The 21,995-nt window shown below is 51.8% G+C and overlaps 10 protein-coding genes across 10 annotated transcripts; 6 read left to right on the forward strand and 4 right to left on the reverse strand.

Moving 5' to 3' along the window:
- Positions 1-597: 597 nt before the first annotated feature.
- Aud_007975 (putative RNA splicing factor (Pad-1)) lies at positions 598-2,468 on the forward strand (the record flags this gene model as incomplete). The annotated part of the gene is made up of 4 exons (XM_043292861.1): positions 598-1,250; positions 1,303-1,611; positions 1,674-2,153; positions 2,210-2,468. 4 exons carry the CDS (start codon positions 598-600, stop codon positions 2,466-2,468), a joined length of 1,701 nt encoding a protein of 566 aa, XP_043148796.1.
- Positions 2,469-3,477: 1,009 nt separating this feature from the next.
- Aud_007976 (uncharacterized protein) lies at positions 3,478-4,552 on the forward strand (the record flags this gene model as incomplete). The annotated part of the gene is made up of 2 exons (XM_043292862.1): positions 3,478-3,967; positions 4,035-4,552. 2 exons carry the CDS (start codon positions 3,478-3,480, stop codon positions 4,550-4,552), a joined length of 1,008 nt encoding a protein of 335 aa, XP_043148797.1.
- An 803-nt stretch (positions 4,553-5,355) lies between these two features.
- Aud_007977 (PP2C family serine/threonine-protein phosphatase) lies at positions 5,356-7,117 on the forward strand (the record flags this gene model as incomplete). Its single annotated transcript, XM_043292863.1, has 2 exons — positions 5,356-5,428; positions 5,487-7,117. The coding sequence occupies 2 exons, from the start codon at positions 5,356-5,358 to the stop codon at positions 7,115-7,117; spliced, it is 1,704 nt and encodes a 567-aa protein (XP_043148798.1).
- A 1,309-nt stretch (positions 7,118-8,426) lies between these two features.
- On the forward strand, positions 8,427-9,433 carry Aud_007978 (CDP-diacylglycerol--inositol 3-phosphatidyltransferase; the record flags this gene model as incomplete). The annotated part of the gene is made up of 3 exons (XM_043292864.1): positions 8,427-8,598; positions 8,664-9,040; positions 9,098-9,433. 3 exons carry the CDS (start codon positions 8,427-8,429, stop codon positions 9,431-9,433), a joined length of 885 nt encoding a protein of 294 aa, XP_043148799.1.
- An 810-nt stretch (positions 9,434-10,243) lies between these two features.
- leu2A (3-isopropylmalate dehydrogenase LEU2) lies at positions 10,244-11,694 on the forward strand (the record flags this gene model as incomplete). Its single annotated transcript, XM_043292865.1, has 6 exons — positions 10,244-10,294; positions 10,363-10,383; positions 10,481-10,549; positions 10,610-10,705; positions 10,765-11,392; positions 11,459-11,694. The coding sequence occupies 6 exons, from the start codon at positions 10,244-10,246 to the stop codon at positions 11,692-11,694; spliced, it is 1,101 nt and encodes a 366-aa protein (XP_043148800.1).
- A 365-nt stretch (positions 11,695-12,059) lies between these two features.
- Positions 12,060-13,471, reverse strand: Aud_007980 (anaphase promoting complex subunit DOC1; the record flags this gene model as incomplete). Its single annotated transcript, XM_043292866.1, has 2 exons — positions 12,060-12,925; positions 12,988-13,471. The coding sequence occupies 2 exons, from the start codon at positions 13,469-13,471 to the stop codon at positions 12,060-12,062; spliced, it is 1,350 nt and encodes a 449-aa protein (XP_043148801.1).
- A 391-nt stretch (positions 13,472-13,862) lies between these two features.
- Aud_007981 (phosphatidylserine decarboxylase 1) lies at positions 13,863-15,509 on the reverse strand (the record flags this gene model as incomplete). The annotated part of the gene is made up of 1 exon (XM_043292867.1): positions 13,863-15,509. The coding sequence occupies one exon, from the start codon at positions 15,507-15,509 to the stop codon at positions 13,863-13,865; it is 1,647 nt and encodes a 548-aa protein (XP_043148802.1).
- Positions 15,510-16,171: 662 nt separating this feature from the next.
- Aud_007982 (uncharacterized protein) lies at positions 16,172-18,143 on the forward strand (the record flags this gene model as incomplete). Its single annotated transcript, XM_043292868.1, has 2 exons — positions 16,172-16,435; positions 16,518-18,143. The coding sequence occupies 2 exons, from the start codon at positions 16,172-16,174 to the stop codon at positions 18,141-18,143; spliced, it is 1,890 nt and encodes a 629-aa protein (XP_043148803.1).
- A 246-nt stretch (positions 18,144-18,389) lies between these two features.
- On the reverse strand, positions 18,390-19,634 carry Aud_007983 (phosphoglycerate mutase family protein; the record flags this gene model as incomplete). The annotated part of the gene is made up of 4 exons (XM_043292869.1): positions 18,390-18,498; positions 18,563-19,141; positions 19,222-19,538; positions 19,599-19,634. The coding sequence occupies 4 exons, from the start codon at positions 19,632-19,634 to the stop codon at positions 18,390-18,392; spliced, it is 1,041 nt and encodes a 346-aa protein (XP_043148804.1).
- Positions 19,635-20,024: 390 nt separating this feature from the next.
- Positions 20,025-20,684, reverse strand: Aud_007984 (40S ribosomal protein uS8; the record flags this gene model as incomplete). The annotated part of the gene is made up of 2 exons (XM_043292870.1): positions 20,025-20,284; positions 20,552-20,684. 2 exons carry the CDS (start codon positions 20,682-20,684, stop codon positions 20,025-20,027), a joined length of 393 nt encoding a protein of 130 aa, XP_043148805.1.
- Positions 20,685-21,995: the final 1,311 nt, after the last annotated feature.

The raw sequence follows: 21,995 nt of genomic DNA on the forward strand, positions 1-21,995 counted from the left end.
CCAATATTCGATCGTCGCTAAATACCACAGCTTTTACAGACGATGGCTTTTGGTCCCTACTGTTGTTCCTCAGACAACCATTAAAGGGCTATGTACTTTCAATCTTATATGATTGAAACTTTAATGTCTTAAACGGCTTTAGGATTGTTATTTAAACGACTTATAAGACTAGGTATTAATACATAATTAGAAACTCTTCGTTCATTGTGAAGTACTGGGTGTGCCCATCTTGTTAATGTTGGCCTGAGGCACCCACTAATTGCGTTTTAAATTTTTCAGAATAAGGAGGCAAATGCCAAGAATCATGTGACCGTCCATGGTTCCTCTCAGTTTGAGACATTCAGACATCTCTCACCACCGGCTTATCAACAGCTAAAGCCTACAATTCCACGACAATCAAGTGATCGACTGGACTGGCCTTAACGTTCTAGTTACAAGCTTTAAGGAATCCGATAATACAAATAGAAGGGTTCGCTCAAGTCAAGCTTGATAACTCGTCACTTTCTAACGAAGTCCCAAGTGACCCAAGTCCTTTTTTTGTCTTTCCCTATTCAAAACTCGTCAGACCCGGGAGTGTTACCTAGCACATACATCACAATGTCAGGTCTCGACGTTGAAGCTCTCCTCGAATCAACCGCTGCAGCAACCCCGCAAGACTCCGCTCAGTCTCAGGACCGCGATGACCGCTCAAAAGCCGATAGCAGTGAACGTCGTGATCGCGATCGCTCGCGGGATCGGGATCGCAAACGGCGCGACCGGAGCCGAGAACGTCGCCGAGAACGAGATGCTGACGGAGATGAAGACATGAAGAGTCCGAGAAGCGAACACGGCAGTGCTAACGGAAGCCATAGAAGTAGAAAGAGGAGCAGAAGCCGTGACAGTGAGCGCCGTCGGTCTCGTCGTGAGCGCTATGGCGATGACTACCGCTCTTCTGGCGACTATTACCGCGGAGGTGGACGGCCTCGCACTCGCTCTCGCTCCCCCTATGATGACCGCTATTACCGCCCCTCGGGTCGCGCTCATCGAGAAGACCGGGAAGATGAGCGACGCTCCCGCCGTGAACGCAAGCGCAGCCCAAGCCGGGAGAAATCCCCAGAGCTCAATGAGGATGAACGTGACAGGCGGACAATTTTCGTTCAGCAGCTTGCGGCACGTCTAAGAACGAAGGAACTGATTGCTTTCTTCGAAAAGGTTGGACCCGTTAAAGAAGCTCAGATCGTCAAGGATCGTGTGAGTGGAAGATCTAAAGGGTAAGCGTGTCTCCTCTTCTTGGTACCTGTCTGTGGACTAATGACGTGATAGTGTTGGCTATGTCGAGTTCAAGAGCGAAGAATCCGTCGCGCCTGCTATTCAGCTCACCGGACAGAAGCTTCTAGGAATTCCGATCATCGCACAATTGACGGAAGCGGAGAAGAACCGCCAGGCCCGTAATCCAGAGGCCAGCAGTGGACATAATCACGCTGCTCCATTTCACAGGTTATACGTGGGTAATATCCATTTCAGTATCACTGAAAATGACCTCCAGAATGTCTTTGAACCGTTCGGTGAACTTGAATTTGTTCAACTGCAAAAGGATGAAGCAGGTAGGAGCAAGGGCTACGGCTTTGTACAGTAAGTGACGGATCTTCGTGTCTTCGTGTCTGTCCTGCTTCGGCTGACAAACGATTTTGTAGGTTCCGTGACCCCAACCAAGCCCGAGAGGCACTGGAGAAGATGAATGGCTTTGACCTTGCTGGTCGCGCAATCCGCGTTGGCCTTGGCAACGATAAGTTCACCCCTGACTCGTCAGCGCAACGCTCGCAGAGCCATGGTGCGAACCAACCAAATTTCCAGGGCTCTTCGTTCTCCGGCCAGGGAGGACGTGGTATCCAGGCTGGCGGTACCAATAACTTCGACCGTGCCGGTGGCCGTGATTCTGAAAAGGGAGCCGGCGCTAGTGCTCTGGATGATACAGACGTTGCCGGTGTGAACTTCAACAACTATAGTAGGGACGCATTGATGAGGAAACTTGCAAGAACAGATGAACCTGCCGAACCTGCTGCCGATGATAAGCAGAAGGTGCTCCGACCCAAGACAGAAACCAAGCCGTTGCCGGTCAATGTCAATATGGCAAGTCGATGCGTTTTGCTTCGTAACATGTTTGACCCTGCGGAGTAAGTTATCTTTATACTTTCAGAAAGGTTGTTCGTATCCACTAACTGAACCACAGAGAAGAGGGCGAGGCCTGGATCAAGGAGTTGGAGGATGACGTCCGCGCTGAGTGCGAAGACAAATATGGCCATGTTGTTCACATTGCAGTAGATCCCAACTCTCAAGGCGACATCTACCTCAAGTTCGACAGAGTCCAAGGTGGCGAGAATGCCATCAAGGGTCTCAACGGTCGATTCTTTGGCGGCCGACAGATCACCGCTCAGCCTGTCGTCGATGCCGTATACAGCAGTTTGTTCTCCCGCACAAAGGCAATCTAGTGCACGAGCAACTTCGTGAACACCTACCACAGATGCACGACATGGTAGGTATCTCATCTAATCAGATTAGTAGGCGCGACTCGTGACGGTCAAACAACTTTGTTAACCTTGCAATCTGATCTTCCCGCTGCGGCATGGTGCTCGGGTAACGCTGGCCCTGGTAGGTGCCAATCTTCTAATATCTCGCTTTCGTGGTCGTCATATGAGCCGGAAGGCTGTTGTGCAATGATTTGTTTATAGGAACTTCGCATCGTTTTAGCGCAAATGGAACTTCTTTGTACTCTGACCATTCTAGCTGCTTCACTAAACTGTAGAGTAACAGTTCGCGGTACCAGTCTTCAAGCCCATTAATAAATAATCCATGTCGCTTTCGTATTGTACTGTCAATGACATGCAAACGAGGTATCTCAAAATATCAACGCGCCAGGTATGTACTTGGGACCAACGTCCTCGTCAGATAGTATCAACGTACCCTGGCTAGTTTGGATAGAAAAAGCCGATGGCGTTTGTGATGTAGAATGACAACCAATGTTCCATTAAGCTGCCTTTCTTGATTTCTGGGACAGGTTGCACATTGATCACATTATTCCCCATATGATCTTTTGGCAGTTGGCAAAAGCGTCAACTTTGAAAGTGAAACTTATGATATAACTTAGACAGAGTATCTCAGCTTATTAAAACGCTTCTCATTCACAAAACCATGTGTTCCCTCTTGATAACTTCCTTAGAACTTTCCGGACAAGCAGTCACAGGCATGACAGAAAACGTCGCCAGCTGCGCATCTGAGACTGCTGGCACCCAATAGCACGATGGTCATTTCTCTTAGTTAGGGCGCCGAGCTTTGCTTGAATCCCACGCACACGCTGGATCAAAAATCGTGATAAATTCTCACTCTCCCAAGTGTTGACCCTGACCGAACAGATTACGTTCCCTAAGCAAACGATTGCTGGGCAGTCAACCCGACTGCCAGTCATCGCTCTCCTCCGCGGTAAATCCAGATTGACAGAAAATGGAACTGCATACCTTTCGCCAGGAGCTTCCTTCCCAACAGGAGGCCCGCAGACGTCCCGAGCCCACCAACGTCATTCCGGAGCTTACTCCCAACGAGGATCTTGAAAGGCTGCTCCGGCGCCACCGTCCTGCCATCTCGACAATCGAGTTTGGCATGAACTACGGCGCGGAGTGGGCGACACAGCACTTTGCAGCCAAGCTTGCAGAGCTCTGGAGGAAGGCAGAAATGTTCGGACATATCTTTGCGAATTCTCCTGACCCTGTCAGAGACGGACAGCTGCCCATTCGTATCAGAGAATACCTCAATCGAGTCTCGCACAGCATCCTGATGCCCCGTCTGCTCGCGAGCCCTGCCACCAGGTGGGCCCTGGTTTCCAGAGCGATCAACGAGTGGCTGCTTGATTGGGTCCTGAACGAGACGGTGATACAGGGGTTTGACCTGGTTTTGGATGCCGAGTATCAACTGTTGAAGCACCACCTCCTTCGTGGTAAGTAGCGTGGACAGACTCCTAGTCCTTCATGTCCATATGTCTCCGGCTAAGACATTCAGTTTAGACCTTGAGCCCTTCGTGCGAAAGATTGTGCTCAACGCCATGGTGAAAATCATCTGCGAGACTCTCTGCAAACCTGGATTCAAAGAATTCTACCTGGAAAAGCACCGGTGGTATGTGGAGAAGCTGTGGCGGTACGTTGGACGTCTTGTTCCAGACATACCTGAGTACCAGACCGAAGGCCGCACCAGAATCGCACAAATCATCGCAAAGGCGCAGGCTCTGTCGGTCGACATGCTTCTGACTCCTTTGGAGTATGTGCATTATTTCCCGGAGTGCGACGAGGTCTTTGACCCAATTGAGATGGTCAACATGGACCCCACCAACGACAGATCTCCAGCTGAGCTAGTGCGCTTGTGGTTCAGAGTAAAACTAGGTTACACTCCCGTCACATTCATTCGCGCGAATTTCGAAGAATCATCGACCTGCGAGCTTGTCTTCCAGAGTGAGGTGCTGCTGATGCCCGAGAACAGCGCGGCACTTATCCCAGAGTCCTTGATATCTCGCCTTAACCAGTACTGAGACAGTTTGGTGGCCGGATTCATGGCTCCTGCGTGGGGATCTTGTTAGTTTGGTCTTCTGCGCCTTCTGGTATGAGGTCGAGGACATCTTGCTTTGGAGTGATTGATGAGGTCTTTTGCAATCTCTCAAGCGCTCATTCCGCCTCTGTGATACGTTCGGGTTGGCGGATTTGCTTTGATGGCTTTGCGTTCTTTTCGCATAGATCCTGGTCTGTTACAGAATTCGCTCTTATTCGCGGTGAATTGCTCGTTAGCGAAGGAGACAAGGAGCTCTGACTTGGTGTTAGATAGGACATCAGGAGAATCAGGTGTTAATGATTTCCGATTGCCAGTCGAACGATTCGCTAAAGATCAACAGCCATATTGCTAAAGTCGTATTGGCCGTAGTTAAAAGACATCGGATTGGCGAATCCTGAGCTTAGCATCACATAATGTAGTATCCTCTGTATAATGTGACATTGATGGACCTCGATGCATTTTTCGATCCATAACTGACTTCACTGTGCAGTCTTGATGATGGTGATAGTGTCTCTGCCAAGCAGGAAAATGTCATCACCAGAACAAACTGCCGTGGCATTTCTCCGTCGCAAAGACGCTCGGGCCGCACAACCATCAAAAGAGCCTCTCTTCGCTGATCCCCGAGACCCAGACAAGATCCCTCCAGCATGAACCTGCGAGGGTGTCTATAATAAACCGTTTTTGAACATATTCCAAAGCTAGTTACTTTTCAATGCCTTCACTTCCATGATTTGGGCTCCTGGGAGGCGAGTCACTGTCCGAACGTGGACCTTGACGAACTACAGTATGTCGAGCTCTGCTCCTGTTTCCCCTCCCGCAAGTCTTATCTCCGACGCCGCTATACAGATCTCGGAGCTGTGTCTGCAATGATCCTGTGAAACGTTCGACGCGCTTACTGACATCATGTTTGTCTCAAGCTTTCGTTGCACTACCAAAGCGTCATCAGAACACGAACTCGGCGGCGTCCGCCAATTCCCGGACTGTCAAGCGGCCAGAATTCCACGACTACTTTGTTACCCACCTGCCATCCTCGTCCCTACATCCAGATCCCAGAGGACTATCTAGTTCCTATCATAAATTTCCTCGCTCCGCTTCTGTACCTCATACCGGTTCGATATCACATCCGCCGACCTCCTTCCAGGCGCTAGTTGACCGCGAGACCACCGTCGTCCGGATACCGCTGCGCAGTGCGAAACACCACTTCGGTGCTGCCACATCCCGTGGGACTCGTGTCTCGAATGAGGATACGCACCAGGCTGGCGTCCTTGATATTCCTGCCTTCGCGAAGCGCCCCCCTGCGTCTGTGACTATCAAGCGCACCGCTGCGCCTCTGGAGAACCGGGCTGCAGATAGCGCCAGCGGCGACCCGCAAGTCTTCTACTTTGGCGTGTTTGATGGGCATGGAGGGAGCGAATGCAGCACATTCTTGAAAGACACGCTGCATGAATATATACAGGACACGGCAGCCGAAGCCAAACTCCAGTCGAGCCTGAGCAAGGACAGAGAGGGCCACTTTACCAAGAATGAGTCGGAGATCTCACGGGGCGATCTGCCCATCATACAAGGGGGCAATCATAAGAGAATGGCGGAGATGGAGAAAACTCTAGTTCAGAATTGGAGAAGGCTGGTCGGAGGTTACTTCAAGCGATTTGTGCCGGCCCACTTCTCGTATCGTGGGAACAGCGCTCATGGAAACGGGAGCGCGACATCCAACGGGGAAGCTAATGCGGGGGGTGTCACGATTGAGGAGATTCTAGAGTATGCGTTTCTGCGAGCGGACCTTGACTTCGTTTCAGCGCAAGCCGCCAAAGAAGACGATGAACTGGCCACGGCTCATAAGCCCCAGTATCAGGATGACATTCTGTACGGGCCAAAGTATACACAGCGATTGAAGCTTGGCGGTTACCGGCGATTCAAGGGAGGTAGCACGGCCAGTATTGCCCTCATCTCGACTCCGACTCCAACTCCGTTCTGGCACCCATCCGCTCCGTCAAGTCTACTGATCGCGCACGTGGGTGACACGAGGATTCTGCTATGTTCTACTGCAACGGGAGAAGCAATCACACTCACATCCAACCATCATCCTTCTTCCCCAATCGAAGCCAATCGGTTAAGGCGATATGCCGCCACATTTGTAACCGATTCCTTTGGCGAGGAGCGCATGAGTGGATTGGCCAATACGCGTGCCTTTGGCGACGTCCAATCGAAACGCATCGGCGTGTCTGCAGAACCAGAAATTCGGCGCATCGAGATGGGTCCAGCAGAGTACTCGTTCCTTGTCCTCATGACTGATGGAATTAGCGGAACGCTCACCGATCAAGAAGTTGTCGACATAATCAAGGAAGCAAAGACGCCGGACGAAGGGGCTCGAAACGTGGTCAACTTCGCCACGGAAGTAACAAAAGAAGGGGATAATGCAACATGCCTCGTTGTCCGTCTGGGCGGCTGGGAGCGTCGACTGGAAGGAGGACTTGGGAGTCTGGGGACGAAAGAATCCCGAGAATGGCGTCGACAAGAAGCAACTGATCCGCGCAGTTCACGGCGATGAGCACGAGCCATTATTACCCATAATTGTACATATTTTTTTCATTGTTATTCTTTCAGCCACTGCCGGTGGCTAGGAACCCCCGAATTCCTGCTGTACATACATTCTCTTGGATTTAGGGGCCGAAGGTTTTTTCTTTTGTTTACCTTAAACTGATATTGTGTACTCGAGACACTCGGATATATTAAATGAAACCAAACGAAAATACGGAAGCACTGTAATATTCAATCTAGAGTTGAATAATGCATTATTTGTCCCTGGTGTATACTGACATGGGATATCCGCAAGCAGCCGCCTCTTACTTCATACGGGATTCCGGCGAAGGAAGCGAAAAAAAATGAAGGCCCGAAGCGCAAGTCGAGCGCGAACTCTCGCACCTAAAGCGAGAACCATAACCCTAGTAAAAGCGGGCACTCGATATGATATAAGCAAATAATACTGTTCTGATTTTATATTGACGCCAGGCATATAATTGTATGAGATCCTATATGGCTATGGATGCCCGTAGAAGTCTATAGAGATCCTAGGAGCCGATCGCCCTGATCAATCAAAGCATACGGACTACTCTTCCGCAGTAGGGGTCCCCTGAGCACGGAGCTCATCGAACATTGCTATTGAGGCCAGCAGATTTTATGGCCATCTGGCTATGTCCTCAATCTGATCATCTTGACTTGTCCTTCCATTGTCTCGAGTAGAAACAAAGTGCCGTTCGCTCTTGGCTTGACGCTGCGAAAGCTTCATTGCTTATCGGCCTTATCGCCAACATAACACACACGACCAAGCAACTTTCCCTGGACGTCTCCTGATTGCCGATCCAACTAATCAATATTGGAATCCAAGGCTGTTCAAACAACGCGACCCTTGGCCTATGTTTCCATGTGCTCTTTAAACTCACATCACGTTCCCTAAGTCCCTGAGATCGAGTGTCGTCCCAGGAGCGCGCCGCGTCACAGCAAAGCGGAACTCGTCGGTACATGCTTTACAAATCTCGCTCGGTAAGCTCTGTCGCTCTCCCCAACTAACGATTTGTCTTTTATCGCTCCCTGAACGCCAGACTCATTGATCGTGGTTATTGCAGGGTTCAATATCAACGTCTGATTTTTGATCGGCACACGACTGTGCGCAGCTTACATCACAAGTCTCGTTTGGCCATTGAGACTTCGGACAATCGGCCACTGCGGCGTCACTGTTTTCGTTTTCAGCTTATCCTCCATTATACTTATCGGTTTCTCTACACCTTACCCAGCTACAACCCTTCCTATCTGGGAGCGACTTCTCGGTTGAATAAATTGCGCATCGCACACAATTCATTATGAGCGCCAGAACGAGAAGACAAAAAGCCGCCCTGGCTGCTCAATCAGAGGATAGCGACGTGACGTCTACCAGCAACGGCACGACGCGGAAATCCCCCCGAAAAAGTAGTTCCCCTTCTCCTGACGCGGAGGCTAGGGAGAATGTATTTCTTTTCATTCCGAACCTCATCGGTAAGTAAATTATATGCAAGTTTCCTCGTCTGAATGAGATGCTGACTGGTGCCGCAATGGTGCAGGGTATTCACGAGTTTTCTTGACCATTGCCTCTCTTTACTACATGCCCCTCCACCCTCGAACATGCTCTTTACTATACAGCGTATCATGCTTGTTGGATGCCTTGGATGGATACGCAGCGCGATACTACAGTCAGTCCACCACTTTTGGTGCGGTGCTCGACATGGTGACGGACCGGTGCACAACCGCCTGTCTACTGGTATTCCTCAGCTCCGCGTGGCCGCGGTGGTCGATCATTTTCCAGAGCCTGATTTCTCTGGACCTCGCCAGCCATTATATGCACATGTACGCCACGCTTAGCATGGGAGGAGCTGGCCAGAGCCACAAGAACGTTGAGGCTACCAGAAGCTGGATTCTGTACCAGTATTACCACAGCAAGGTGAGTGCGATGCAAGGTCTACGAGATCAAGGATCTGGTGACTGACAAAGCCTGCAGACCGTACTTTTTATATGCTGTGCCCTCAATGAACTTTTCTTCATTGGTCTTTACCTGCTCTCCTTCTCGTCTCCTATTCTCTCGCCATCTCTTCTTCAAGCTCAAGACCCCAATGCGCCTCCGGCTCTCGGTAGCCCCTGGTCCGCCGGAGCTCTGGAGCTTGCCCGGGCAAACAAGATTGACAGCTTCTGGCCTTGGGTTATCACTGGAATCTCCGCCCCAGTCATGGCTCTGAAGCAGTTTATCAACGTCGTTCAGCTGGTGAAGGCCAGCAAGTGGCTTGCTGAAGGTGACCTTGCCAGACGCAAGGCTGAACGGGACGGAAAGTCAATGTAGACTACTCCAGCGCTGCATCGCCCAAGGGGCTCAGCCTTCCTCACTTGAGAGGTCAAGGTGGCACTCGACTGTCCGTGTCCTGTACTCTTTCTCGATTTCGGCACTTCTTCATTGAATTGCTTTTCGAGAACGGAGCCTTTGTCTCTACTTTATCGGCTTCCAGCTTCTTTATACATGGTTCGATCTACGGTCAGTATTCTGAGGCTAAGAAGCAGCTCTGGCTACAATTATCTTTCTGCTTCTCGTTATTCATCCGCTTAGAGGGAACACCCTGGTTCTTTCAAAAGCATCTTACGAAGAAGCAGTCAATGGGGTCCATCTGGTTGTGGGATCCTCTTACAGGTGAATATTCGCACTACAGATGCCTGCTCCGGCGTCACTTTTAGAATTCTTTCCTTCCCATTTCCTTCTCTTTTTCTTGTCGAATAGGCTCTTTTCCTGCGCCTGCTAAGTATTTTTTAATCTGTTTTCGTGAGAATCAGTGGACATATTCAAAATGCTGGTGAGCAGATCACCATCATCACTATGGCTGGGTGTATCTGGGATAATTAATGACCAGGAATGAGTCTGCCTATGTATCATCAGTAGCAATTTACCGTTCCTCAAGTAGCTGTCTCAAAATTACGAGTGTTCTGTATAGCTCCAGGTCCAGTCGGCTTAAAGTGGATATCGAAGGATCTCCGTCTCCGGTGTCGGCGCGCGGGGTGCATCCACCCCTCCGTAACCCAAGGGATATTTCAACTTCACTCACCTGCAATTGTTCTTCAATCTCCCAAGGTTCAGTTGTTTTCTTCTAATTGTATACTCATAATGCCGTCATATAACATTGTCGTTTTTGCTGGTGACCACTGTGGTCCGGAGGTAAGTTCGAGGTCGCAAGCAGGTATTCCTCGCGTCAGACAGCTAATGAGTATACTTTTTGGCCATAGGTGACCGCCGAGGCAATCAAGGTGAGCAGACTGCAGATGTTGCTGTCGACGGAGACAGTCTCTGTCTGGTTTTGTCGCAAATAATCACAACAGCTAACAAGATCCTGTCAAATGCTAGATCCTCCGTGTCATTGAGAAGTGCCGTGACGACGCTACCTTCAACCTCCAGGATCAACTGCTTGGTGGTGTAAGTGACTCCGTCTTGAGCCGGCATTTCTTCAGCCAATTGCTCACGAGAACCCTGTAGGCATCGATCGATGCTACCGGATCCCCCCTGACCGACGAAGCTCTGAACGCCGCAAAGAACGCCGATGCCGTTCTCCTTGGTGCCATTGGTGGGCCCGTACGTAAACACTTCCTCACACACCCCTAGAAGAGCTCGGAAGCTAACGCAACCTGTAGAAATGGGGCACTGGCGCCGTGCGCCCCGAACAGGGTCTCCTCCGACTGCGCAAGGAGATGGGCACATTCGGTAACCTGCGCCCCTGCAACTTCGCCGCCCCGTCGCTGGTCGACGGCTCCCCTCTCCGCCCCGAAGTCTGCCGCGGTGTCGACTTCAACATCATCCGCGAATTGACCGGCGGTATCTACTTCGGCGAGCGCAAGGAGGACGACGGCAGCGGCTTCGCCATGGACACGGAGCCCTACTCCCGCGCGGAGATCGAGCGCATCACCCGTCTCGCGGGCCACCTGGCCCTGCAGCATGAACCCCCTCTCCCCGTGTGGAGCTTGGACAAGGCCAACGTCCTCGCTACTAGCCGTCTGTGGCGCAAGACTGTGACAGAGGTCATGGCCAAGGAGTTCCCTCAGCTCAAGGTCGAGCACCAGCTCATCGACTCCGCGGCCATGATCATGGTCAAGGACCCTAGGAAGCTCAACGGTATTGTTGTCACCAGCAACCTGTTCGGTGACATCATCAGTGATGAGGCGAGCGTTATTCCCGGCTCGCTCGGTCTCTTGCCCAGCGCGAGCTTGAGCGGTATTCCGGACGGAAAGACCAAGGTCAACGGTATCTACGAGCCTATTCACGGTATGTGCTTTCTTTGTTGACTGCAGCTCATTAAGCCCAAGGTTTATATGCTGACACGTAAAATAGGTTCTGCCCCCGACATTGCAGGCAAGGGCATCGTCAACCCCGTCGCCGCCATTCTCTCCGTTGCCATGATGATGCAGTACTCCCTGGGCCGCATGAACGACGCCAAAGCCATTGAGACCGCTGTCCGCAATGTGATCGAGGCCGGCGTCCGCACTGCCGATATTGGTGGCAAGTCGACAACTAGCCAGGTGGGCGACGCTGTCGCTGCTGAGCTGGAGAAGCTGTTGAAGCAATGATTGATCAACAAAAGCAGGTTTTCGGTTTTCTCGTCGCACGAGCAATTTCAGTCCCATGTAATGTCAAATGGGATATGACTCGGTCAGGATAAAATAGACATGACACAGTACTTAATAATTATCAAAATATCGAGGCCACTGGCCCGTGATTGTCCATAGCATCTCTCGCTCCATGTAGTAGATATAAAGAAAGGTAAGAAATGGGTATCTTAACGGGTAAAACATAGAATACCGATAGCAAACCCGCCCTCATGCACCTGTCGCTTGGTTGAGAAATGAGAACTCGCCGCGAACACCATTTTGCACAAATGCCACCCCAAATGATAAGAAATGCAAGGGCAAAAACCCAGTCATGACTCTCAATCCTATCGTATTACAGGCTCCCCCATCCAGTCCGGCTCCTCCAGGCCACCGACTCTACTACCGTCAGCATCCCCATTGGGATTGCGTCCCTCGGCCCCACCATCATTGAGACTTCCGCGAAGAGACCGTCGAGCACTGTGCCTTCGGGTCCGTCCATCCGCAGAGGCGGAGGGGGCATTGCCCATGCGTCGCCGATCGTCGTCGCGCGCAAACACCTGGAATCCACGTACATGGGTATCCTTCCCGTTCTGATGGTTCTCCGTCACGCGCATCTGGATCACCATGGCTTTCAGCACGTTCCCAGCATACGGGTCGTCTTCGTCGTCCTCGCTGGCACTTTCGCCGTCGTCGTAGTCGTAGGCCGCTTCGTCATATTCCACCGGGTTCTCCGAGTCCGAAAACATATAGTCTGGCCATGCCACGCCCTTAGATTTTCCTTTCCCTTTGCTCTTGCCGTCCTGGATACGGGTCCGCGTGCGCTTCCGCCGTCGCCTCCGGACCCAGCCGCCGTCTCGGCCTCCCACCCCTTCCAAAGGTATATCGACCCAGCCGCAGGGTCCTTCGCCTTCCCATGTTGCGAACTCCACCAGGTCGTTGCCGCCCATGCCGGCTAGAAATACCATCTTGGTAGGTGTGTAGCTCTCGTCCATTTCGAAGTCGAGGTAGACGCGGATTTTGACCACTGCGACAAGCTTGAAGAAATGCAGGGTTAGCATGTGCGGTTGCGGCCCGTCGGATTGCCAGTACTGGTTCGATGAAGAGTGACGGAGGGCCGCAACACCGCAGCCTGGTTTGTGTGTCGAGACGGTCCACGAGGCTAGGGAGGATATTTCGCGGAGATTGCTTGGTAGCGGCGAGGGCGATCTGTCTGTTGAGTAGAATTAGAGTGAGCAATTGCCCCGGTGCATGACGAGCCTTGTGCTAGCTTACCCCGATCGTGCATCAATTCATCATCGTCTTCTTCGCCTTCCAACTCCTCGCCAGCCATGCCTTCCATATCCTCTGCGGAGAAATCCCTCTCGTCCTCCTCTGGCTCCAGGTCTAGACGCCGATGGTCCATTTCATAACTCTGATCTACCTCCTCCTCATCGTCTTCGCTCACATCACCTTCATCATCTTGATCGTCCTCATCCATCATCTGCCCTCGCTGACGGCCAGAAACTCCCCGCCCGAACAGAGAAAACAGCGCAGCTTGCGCTGCGGCACCAGGGTGGGCGGGAGAGGCCTCAGCCATCTCGACAGGGCCAGATGAAGGATGCAATTGCGGGATATTCCGTGACGGGGGAGTCTGGAATTGTGGTTGAGCAGATCCATGGCCTAGTCGCGATCTGCTTGTTTGTGGCGGTGGGGGTTCGTTGGAGTTTGTTTCTGGGACTGGCGCGGGGTGTCTTCGGAGGAGGTGATGGCGAGGCATTTTGAGTTTTGAGAGAATTTGAGATAGTCTGCTCGGGGTTTGCGTCTATCAAGGCATTGCAGAAGCTCGTGTTGTAGGACCTGTACGGAAGGCTCCCTCTCGCGGAATCTACTCCGACTTTCTTGTGATCTTATCGCGTCGGCGAGTGATCGCATCTCCGCGCCTGATGTCACGTGCTGCAAACAATGAGTATACAGTTGGAATGACAAGATGTTTTTCAATTGCTACCTCTCTATAAGTGCCACAGGTTGAACCGTCTAAAAACAGATTTACTAGAAGATATGCTATGATACAACGACGAGCAGCCGTAACAAATCAGATCAAAGAGTATGAGCAGGATGCGCTGTTGAAATCAAACCCGCTCCGATACCTATCCTGGTCAGAGCCCTTTCTATTCCTGAATGTCCACGTAACCCAACTTCTGGCCCATCTTGATACGCTGGCCTTTTTCAATTGTCCAGTTCCATCCTCCTTCACGTTTCCCTTCGTCCCAACCAATATCAAATGATTTCCTGGTTCCCATCGGAGCCTCGAAGACAAGCACGATGGAGCTACCCAATTGAAAGCCACCCATTTCTTCTCCTTTCCGCAGGGGATGCCCACCCAGCGTCCTGCTTGCATGGAGGTAAGTTGCCTCAACAAATCCGGGATATTGCTCGCCCCTCTGCGCGGCAAGTGCTGCAGCCCTGTCTGCAGCCGTGTCTGTTGTGAGACTGTTTGTGCGTAACTCTGAGTCGAAATTGATTTTGATGGACCCCACATTCGTGGCGCCTACTGGGATATAGCTGAAAAAGCCCCATCGCCAGCGACCCAGTAGGGCAACTCGCTCGTTGAGAGTAAAAAGACCGGGCAAGTGACGTTGTAGGTAAGGTGAAACAGAGTATAGTTCGCCTGCAAAGTGTCGACGACTCTCAACAACCCATGACACGGGAGAGTGGAAGCGATGATAATCACCGGGCGCAAGATAGATTACCACGTAGTAGAGAGCATTGTTCGATGTCGGCTTAGGCGCATACCACGGAGAGCCGTCACCGCGAGCAAGGTCGGCCTTCACTGCTTCTTCTGAAGCAGCTTCTGACTTTGTGGATGCGTCCAAAGAAGCCGCCCGTCTTCGTGCCCCTCCCTTGTCCCCTGCAAGGAGGGTCGGCAGCGTATACGAGATGCCATTCACTTGGGCAAATTCCTCATCAGCTAATATATTAGCCGCATCTTTATGAGATGGCTCTGCCATGTGGTTCATAAACTTCTTGCTGTGATCAGCGGAAGATGGTGTGGCAGCACCTAAGAGTGCATCCAAGCTGTACGTTATACCCTTGACTTGTTCCACCTCACCGCGGTCGATCAGACCAAACTGCAGGATGCGGCCATCTGATGGGGAGACAATGGCGCGAGAGTCGGGATCTAGTGGTCGAACGCCTGGCTTTAGTTTGCGATAGAAGAAGGCCGCCAAATTCGGATACGTGTGAAGATCTGGTTCGGCTACTTCATCCAAATTGACACCAAAGATCCAAGAATAAAGTTTGAACCCGGGGACACGAAGATAATAAGGGAGTTCCAGCTCGTTGAAGGCTCCCCACCAGCGAGACATTGCCTTGAGAGGCAATGTCGACATGATCTGAACGTGCCATGGTCCGCTGGGCCTGACTCGGGGACGCGGAGGGGGTTTCTCGAAATGAAAGGACTCTCCAAGTGCCTCCCTCTCGGCACGTTCTCGCTCGGCCCGCTGTGACTTGTAAAAGTGCAGTAAACCGAGCAAACCGATACCCAGACCGACTGGAATTGGGTACCATTCTACTTTGGTGGTTCGCAAGGCAAATCGGAGGCGAGATCCAAAGGAGCCCCTTGGCGACGAACGCTCATGGTTGTTCTGGCCATTGTACTGCTTCCATGACTTTGTAGAAAATTCCCTAGGACCAGTCCTGCGTCGGCCAGTTGCTCTGAAAGACACCATATCCATCACTGCAGCTCCGCCCTCATTAGGGGGAATCGTGAGCTTCCGGCGAAAGGGCGCAGAACACTTGGAGAGGCACAGGGCCATAATCACTGATCTACTCCAGAGACATCATCCCTTTACGGGAGAACAGATAGCGATGATGTATGTGGTGTCCTGTACAAGCAGACTGAGATGAGATGGATTCCTGTCAACCAAACTGTATGCATTTATTATTTCTCTTAAGTTTTGCGTCATGCGACGCCCACCGCCCGGCAGAATAAGCAAGTCTATCGGCTTCTTCGATGCTCTGCAGCGTGTGTTGTTTATCCCATCTTTTCCATTAGTTTTCTCCCTCCTTTCCTACCTTGTTCTGTCTCTGAGTACATGGGGCCATTTGCAACTGGTAGCTTATTAAATTGTTTCTGTTTGAGTCTCTACATCCGTACGGTGGGGTACTGACCGACTGGCTGATGAAAAGGACACCATCATCCTCAACGCCGGTCTCTCTCCGCGCTCCGCTCTGATAGTCCCCTCTTCTTTCTTTTAAACCTGTTTCCGACCAAGCGAAGAATGAATATTCCATTTGAATTTATTGTTTGAATACTTAGCTCTGGTCTCGACTTTACAAATTCTGATCGCTTGTCATCATTTCTCAGCCTTCACGACAGGTACAGCGTCGACGCTGTATGTGCCTGAGAGGATTATGAGCACCTGGCAGCTACCTTTCGGTCAAACTTTCGAAAGCAGAAACCTGGAGTTTCCAGATTATGGCGTCCAATTCTTCTGATCAACCATCTGCAGCGTCGGAGACCGGTCCGCGCAGCATCACCCTGCATGTGCTCTGCCCGTCTCTACCCAATCGCTTCACCTTCGATGATCTTCCCCTCTCTACGACTGTGGCTGGTCTCAAGGCTCGCTTGACCGAATCAATACCAAGTCGTCCAGCGCCGAGTAATCAGAGATTGATCTGGCGCGGAAGGGCACTTTTAGACGATGCTATGACACTGGAAAGTGTCCTGGGCCCCATGGATGTATGCTCCACGCCAATCCCCTTCATTTGGCTGAGCCTCTTTCGCATTTGGAATAGCCACTGACAATTGAGGAAACGCTTAGAGTACAGAATATTCCATGCATCTTGCTCTCCCACCGCCCTCCACCGCCGGCTCCGCTAGAACCTCTATTCCATCCCCTTCCGAACCCCCTGCAACTGGCCGCCTACCAGACCCTTTTCTCAATAGAGCATGGTCTTCTGCCCTTCCGACTTCTACTCAGAATTTCAGACAAAGGGGCTCGATACCTACTGGCGTGCCACATGAAGCTGAGATCGGACTTGCCCTTCAGCGTAACATAGACCAGATTCGCCGACAAATTCGGACCGCCGCTCCACAACCGAGATCGGGCCCGCAGGGGGTCGCAACCTCAACTCCCTCCGTAGAGCAAACAGGCGCACAACAACGGACGGTTGTCTTTCAGTCGGGTTATCCTCCTACGAGATGGTCAACAAGAGTTCATGGGCCACTGGGCCCTTCATACGTTCCCCAACCCCGGTCTTGGCCCACTGGTCCTTTGCCCTCCGCGGGGATTCAGGCCACGAATATCCGTGCTCGTCTAGATGTCCTACAGCTACAGGTGAACTATGTTGAGGACCAGCTTCAACTGGGAATCGCACCTCCGGCAGAACGAATCATTCGTATTCGTAATCAGCTTTGCGAAATGCTAGACGATCTCTACAGTGATCCACGTGCCGAGCGCAACGGAAACATTGAAGCGTTGCTCTCCCGTATCTTTAACGTTTACACTCGCGCGGATCAACTTCGCATTACGCAGTCTAGATTGCAACAATTTCACCTCGCTACCAACCCTTCTTCAAACGCGGAACAGGAGCGCCCTCCTCTGTACCTTCTATCGTCGCCAGGTGGATATCAAGCTCTAGTCGCGTCTCCGGGCGCGACAAATTCAATTCAGGCGTCGCTTGCTTCCTTCCATGCGTCGCAGACTCCTGAGTTTACACCCGTGCAGGCTGCAGCTCAACCAGCAGGATTCCGCGCCAATCAGGAGGCTGTAGTCCTGGAAAATGTTGTTCGGCAAGCTGTGCTAAACCAGCGAGCGGTGAACAATGGACAGGTTGATCTGTCCAGGTATATTAGACGCATCTGGCTCTTCGTTCGCCTGTATTTTTTCTGCTACCTGTTCAGCGAGCCAGGAACTTGGTTGCGAGTCTTATATGTTACGCTAGCCGTGGTTGCCTCTCTTCTTTCCGAGACCAGTATTCCGCGGCAGCTGTTCAACATGACAGTCGCTCCTCTCCAGCGTCACCTTGAGGGATTGTTACATGTAGCTCCTGATGCTGCTGACAATAATGGCGCCCAGGCTGCTGTGAATGGCACTGGCATGCTCCACGGCAATCGTGCCACCCAGCCCGGCCAGCTCCGCCAGGGTGTCCGGCGATTGGAACGATCTGCAGCGCTGTTCATTGCCAGTCTGGTTCCCGGAGTGGGCGAAAGACAGATTGAGGTGCGAAATGCAGCCGAGGCAGCCCGTAACGCGCAGCTCGCACGAGAAGAAGAGGAGCGTCGCAGACAACAGGAGACCGCGAACGACGGCGAAAACAGTGCCGAGCGGCAGGAGTCTCACGAGGAAGCGAATGGCGCAAATGAGCCGCGCGTCGAGCAAGCCGAACAGACCACCATGACTACGAATCAATCAGAGCCTTTGATACCCCTTGAGCGTGACGAATGAGCGAACAGTTTCATTTCTTTGACATTAGCGTTGAGCTATCGCATGAGCGTTCTTTAGCTAGCCTGCATTTCGATTATTCTGATGTAGAATAGCACATACGTCGAAATGCATTGACATGTCTACCCATAGTTGAAATTGCGTAACAGGTATTTTTCTTTAGTTTACTAGATCAAAACCTGTTGGCTCTACGTTCCTGGTCTATGGTATCTGCTAGAGAATCTCTTCCCGCCAACCCCAATGCTCTATTCACAACTTCAGGCCGAGCTTCGCTGATGCCGTATCCTGAGGGGCGGTAGGAACCTCGAACGGCGGCGCCATCGGCCCAGTATCAAACGACTCCTCTCCATTGAAGTGCCTATCCATCGACACATTAGTCCTACTCCTGACACTGGAACCCAACGGTGGAAGGAAGTACTCACCAGCCCCTCTCAGCGCCCGTACTGAGAAACCCACAGTCCCCATTCTTCACACAGTCCCATCCACCCCCAACACCCTTCCCACCCCGCCAATCCGGCACCCTCGTCTCAGCCCGCAGGATCTTCGTCCCTGCAGCCAACGACTCCGTAGTCGACACCTCCGCCCCAGCCCCAGGGGTACCAACTTCGTCTCGTCTCCGCCGAAACGTACTCAACCCAGCCGTAAAGACAAAAAAGTCCTCCATCGAGCTATCCTCCGGCATCGCGCCCGTCAACGCCCGGCCCATGGCAATCAGCGGCGCCGCATGCGAGCAGATAAGTAGCGCCTTGCTGGTGCGCTGGTCGGGCCGCTGCGATGCCTCCAGGGCCGCGATCTCGGCGTCCACGTCGGCGATGATGCCTGCCAGCGCGGTCGCGAGACGATCGTGCAGCTGGGCGATGGTCTCGCCGCGGGGTGAGGGGATGAGGTGCGGGTTGTGCTTTGAGGGGTTGGACGGGAGGATGCTGGGGAAGTGGGAATGGAGGGTTGCAGGTGTGGCAGGGGAGGGATGTTGGAAAAAGGAGGTTGGGCCGAACCATTCCCTATCCATATATGCGTCTGCGTTAGCAAGTGTATCTTCTATAACCGTGGTAAGGTTCGGAGGGAGAGGTGCCGCGACTACCCTATCCCATTCTCGATCCTGACGTCAAAGTCCGCGCCCGGCTCGATATCGCTGCTCTGCTCGTGCTGCTGCTGCTGCTGCTTTGCTTTTAGCGCCTCGACGGCGGGCTGGATCGTCTGCAGACAGCGGTAGAAGGGGCTGCAGTATACGCGGAACGGCTTAGGCTGGAACCCTGGGCTTGCGATGTGCGCGGCCAGCTCGTGCGATTGCCGGACGCCATGGGAGGTTAGGGTTGGGTCGGCGGGATTTCCGGTTGGAGTTGGGAACAGGGCTTTGTATGTGCCTGTTTTGTGGTCGATGGTCCAATTGAGGCGGTGCTGGAGGAGATGGTGTTAGTGATCCGGATGGAAATGGGTGTTCTGACTCAAGGTACATACGCCATGACGCGTCAAATATACTGTGTCCAAGGGCATGTTGCAGCAGTCGAGAAGCGGATGATACAAGATAACTACAGGAATATCAACACGAGGACAGTCAACCACTCTTGAGAATTGCGGGGAACGAAACGAAGCCCGGCGGTGGAAGTGAACCTCGGTCCGGATGTGGCCTACGTCGAGAGGTTTACGCGCTAAAGAGCATAGGATAAGAAAGATGACAGAATAGCCGACTGAATTGAGATAGGTGCAAGTTTCACACTCCAGTAAAACTATCTATGGCGTTTCTGCCAGGGTATTATCCTCAACTGCTCGCCAAGACGCCTCGACCATCGAGCATTTCCTCGCTCCTACATCAAACCAAAGCCATGCTATTTCCGACACAGAGACAAGACCTCAAAACTTTTATTTCAATTCTGACGGAGTTGTCTAGTAGAAGAAACCAAGGAGCTTGCCAGCAACGTGCTTGCGACGAGCCTCCTCGTGGTCCATGATACCGGCGGAGGTGGTCAGGACGACGTAGCCGAACTGACGAGAAGGCAGGAGCTGGACGGCCCACTGCTCAATGTCGGGGAGCTGGACGGGGTAGCGGGGGTTGATGACACCGCACTTGTTGAGACGACCGTTGAGCTGAATGACGATCTTGCCGGAGCGGTGGTCATCGACCTCCTCGAACTCGCCAATGTAGCCTGATAGCAAGTCAGTAAGGATGTAGCGAAGATTTAAAGGCTGCCAAACACAAAGAAAGAGGTTTTGGAAACTTGTAAGATCTTCACATGTTTCGATGAAACAATCTTCAATATATCGGGTACTTAAAGGGCAGACGTTGTAGAGTGGGTTAAGATTCGAAACCGCCGCCTAGTTATCAACCCGAATGATTTTGTCCTCCCCAGATCTTGCAAGTTTCCAAACCTCCCTTTCTTCATGATGGTATGAAGGTGAAAGACAGAACGTACCGTGCTTCTGCATGACGCTGAGGAACTTGACGATGACCTTGGAGCTAGGTCTGATCAGAACCTGGCGCTTACCGGCCTTCTCGGCGTTGTTGATGGCGTTGAGCGCATCGTTAAGGACGGAAGTCTTGACCATTTTGACGGTTTATTGAGATTCTCAAATCGAGGAAATGTAGAAATGAGGTATCTATAAGTCGAAACCCTCTAGGGAAGCAAATTTCTCAGCGCACGGGATCCACCCGGCTCGAGAAAATTTTGCTCCCGGAAGAGAGAAAACAAGTCAGCCACCAGTAGTCTTCGAGCGCAAAGAGTGCCCCCCAGGGGTTCTTAAGCCCGTGTCGGGATGAGAGAAGCGTATCACACTGTCTCTTTTGGCTTCGTTGTTCTCGGTCGCCATTTTGACCGAATTGAGACAAAAAAAAGCCAAGACGAGATGGTGATTGCTCTCCCAGACTAGCTGGGGGGCTGCAAATGAATTGACAATAGCGAACGGAACATACCTCGAGGTCGAATTGACGGCGTTGGTGAGGACAGGAGGTTGATTCAGGATCGAGCTCGGTGGTAAGAAAAAGACGGAGAGGTTTTTCGCGGATGTGCGCGCTTAGGGTTTCCGTTATTGTGCCCTTATCAGTCACCTGCTGATAGTGACCACAGCCCACTTAATGCCTCAGGCATTAAGGCAAACAGAGAATGTGAGACCGCAATATTACAGTTTTTATGTATGACAACCTGTCATCGCATTTGATGGACCACAAGTCTATCAGTACCTGATTTAAATTAATCCAGCAGCAGCTGGATGAAACTAGCAAGCATTGGCAAGGCGTCCTGGAATGGTTATGATTTGCAAGGATACCCATTTGTTATATCTGCCATTTATTTTATTCTTAGGCATGAGTACATACCACTTAGATACCTCAACGTTATTCGTTGCACTTGATATTTTCGATTAATTGATATTAGCAAGCTTTGATTAGCCATGATGCTCTAGTCTCAACTGCCGAGCGGATCGAGACACATTCACGTATGCATATTCGAGATCAACTTTTTTAAAGATAAGGAGGCTTTCCAAAGTGAAGGCTGTGGAAGAAACCCCTCATAGCAGAAGCTTTGAGAAAGGTAATACTAGAACAAGAGGTCGAGAGGCGGGAGACACCGCCACATACAGGGTAAAATTTTCCAGGGAGCCATTGCTGGCGCCCTTGAGGACTAGGATCTGGAAGTAAGTAGACAGAGATGTGGACCCAGAGTCAAAGAGCAGACAGACCACGGCGGTGCGAACCACACAACCTGGCTGTACAATGGGGCCGTGAAGCCCAACAGCTAAGGCTAGATAGATAATGATGTTGTTTTAGATACCTCTTGCTCAGCAGTTGGGTATCCCAATAGGATGATTGGTGGTGATGAATGTCCATCGGTCGTACGTTTAATTAGGTAGAACGGAGGCCCT

The sequence above is a fragment of the Aspergillus udagawae genome, assembly GCF_001078395.1.
Source record: "Aspergillus udagawae IFM 46973 DNA, scaffold_6, whole genome shotgun sequence".
Classification (NCBI taxonomy): Eukaryota; Fungi; Ascomycota; class Eurotiomycetes; order Eurotiales; family Aspergillaceae; genus Aspergillus; species Aspergillus udagawae.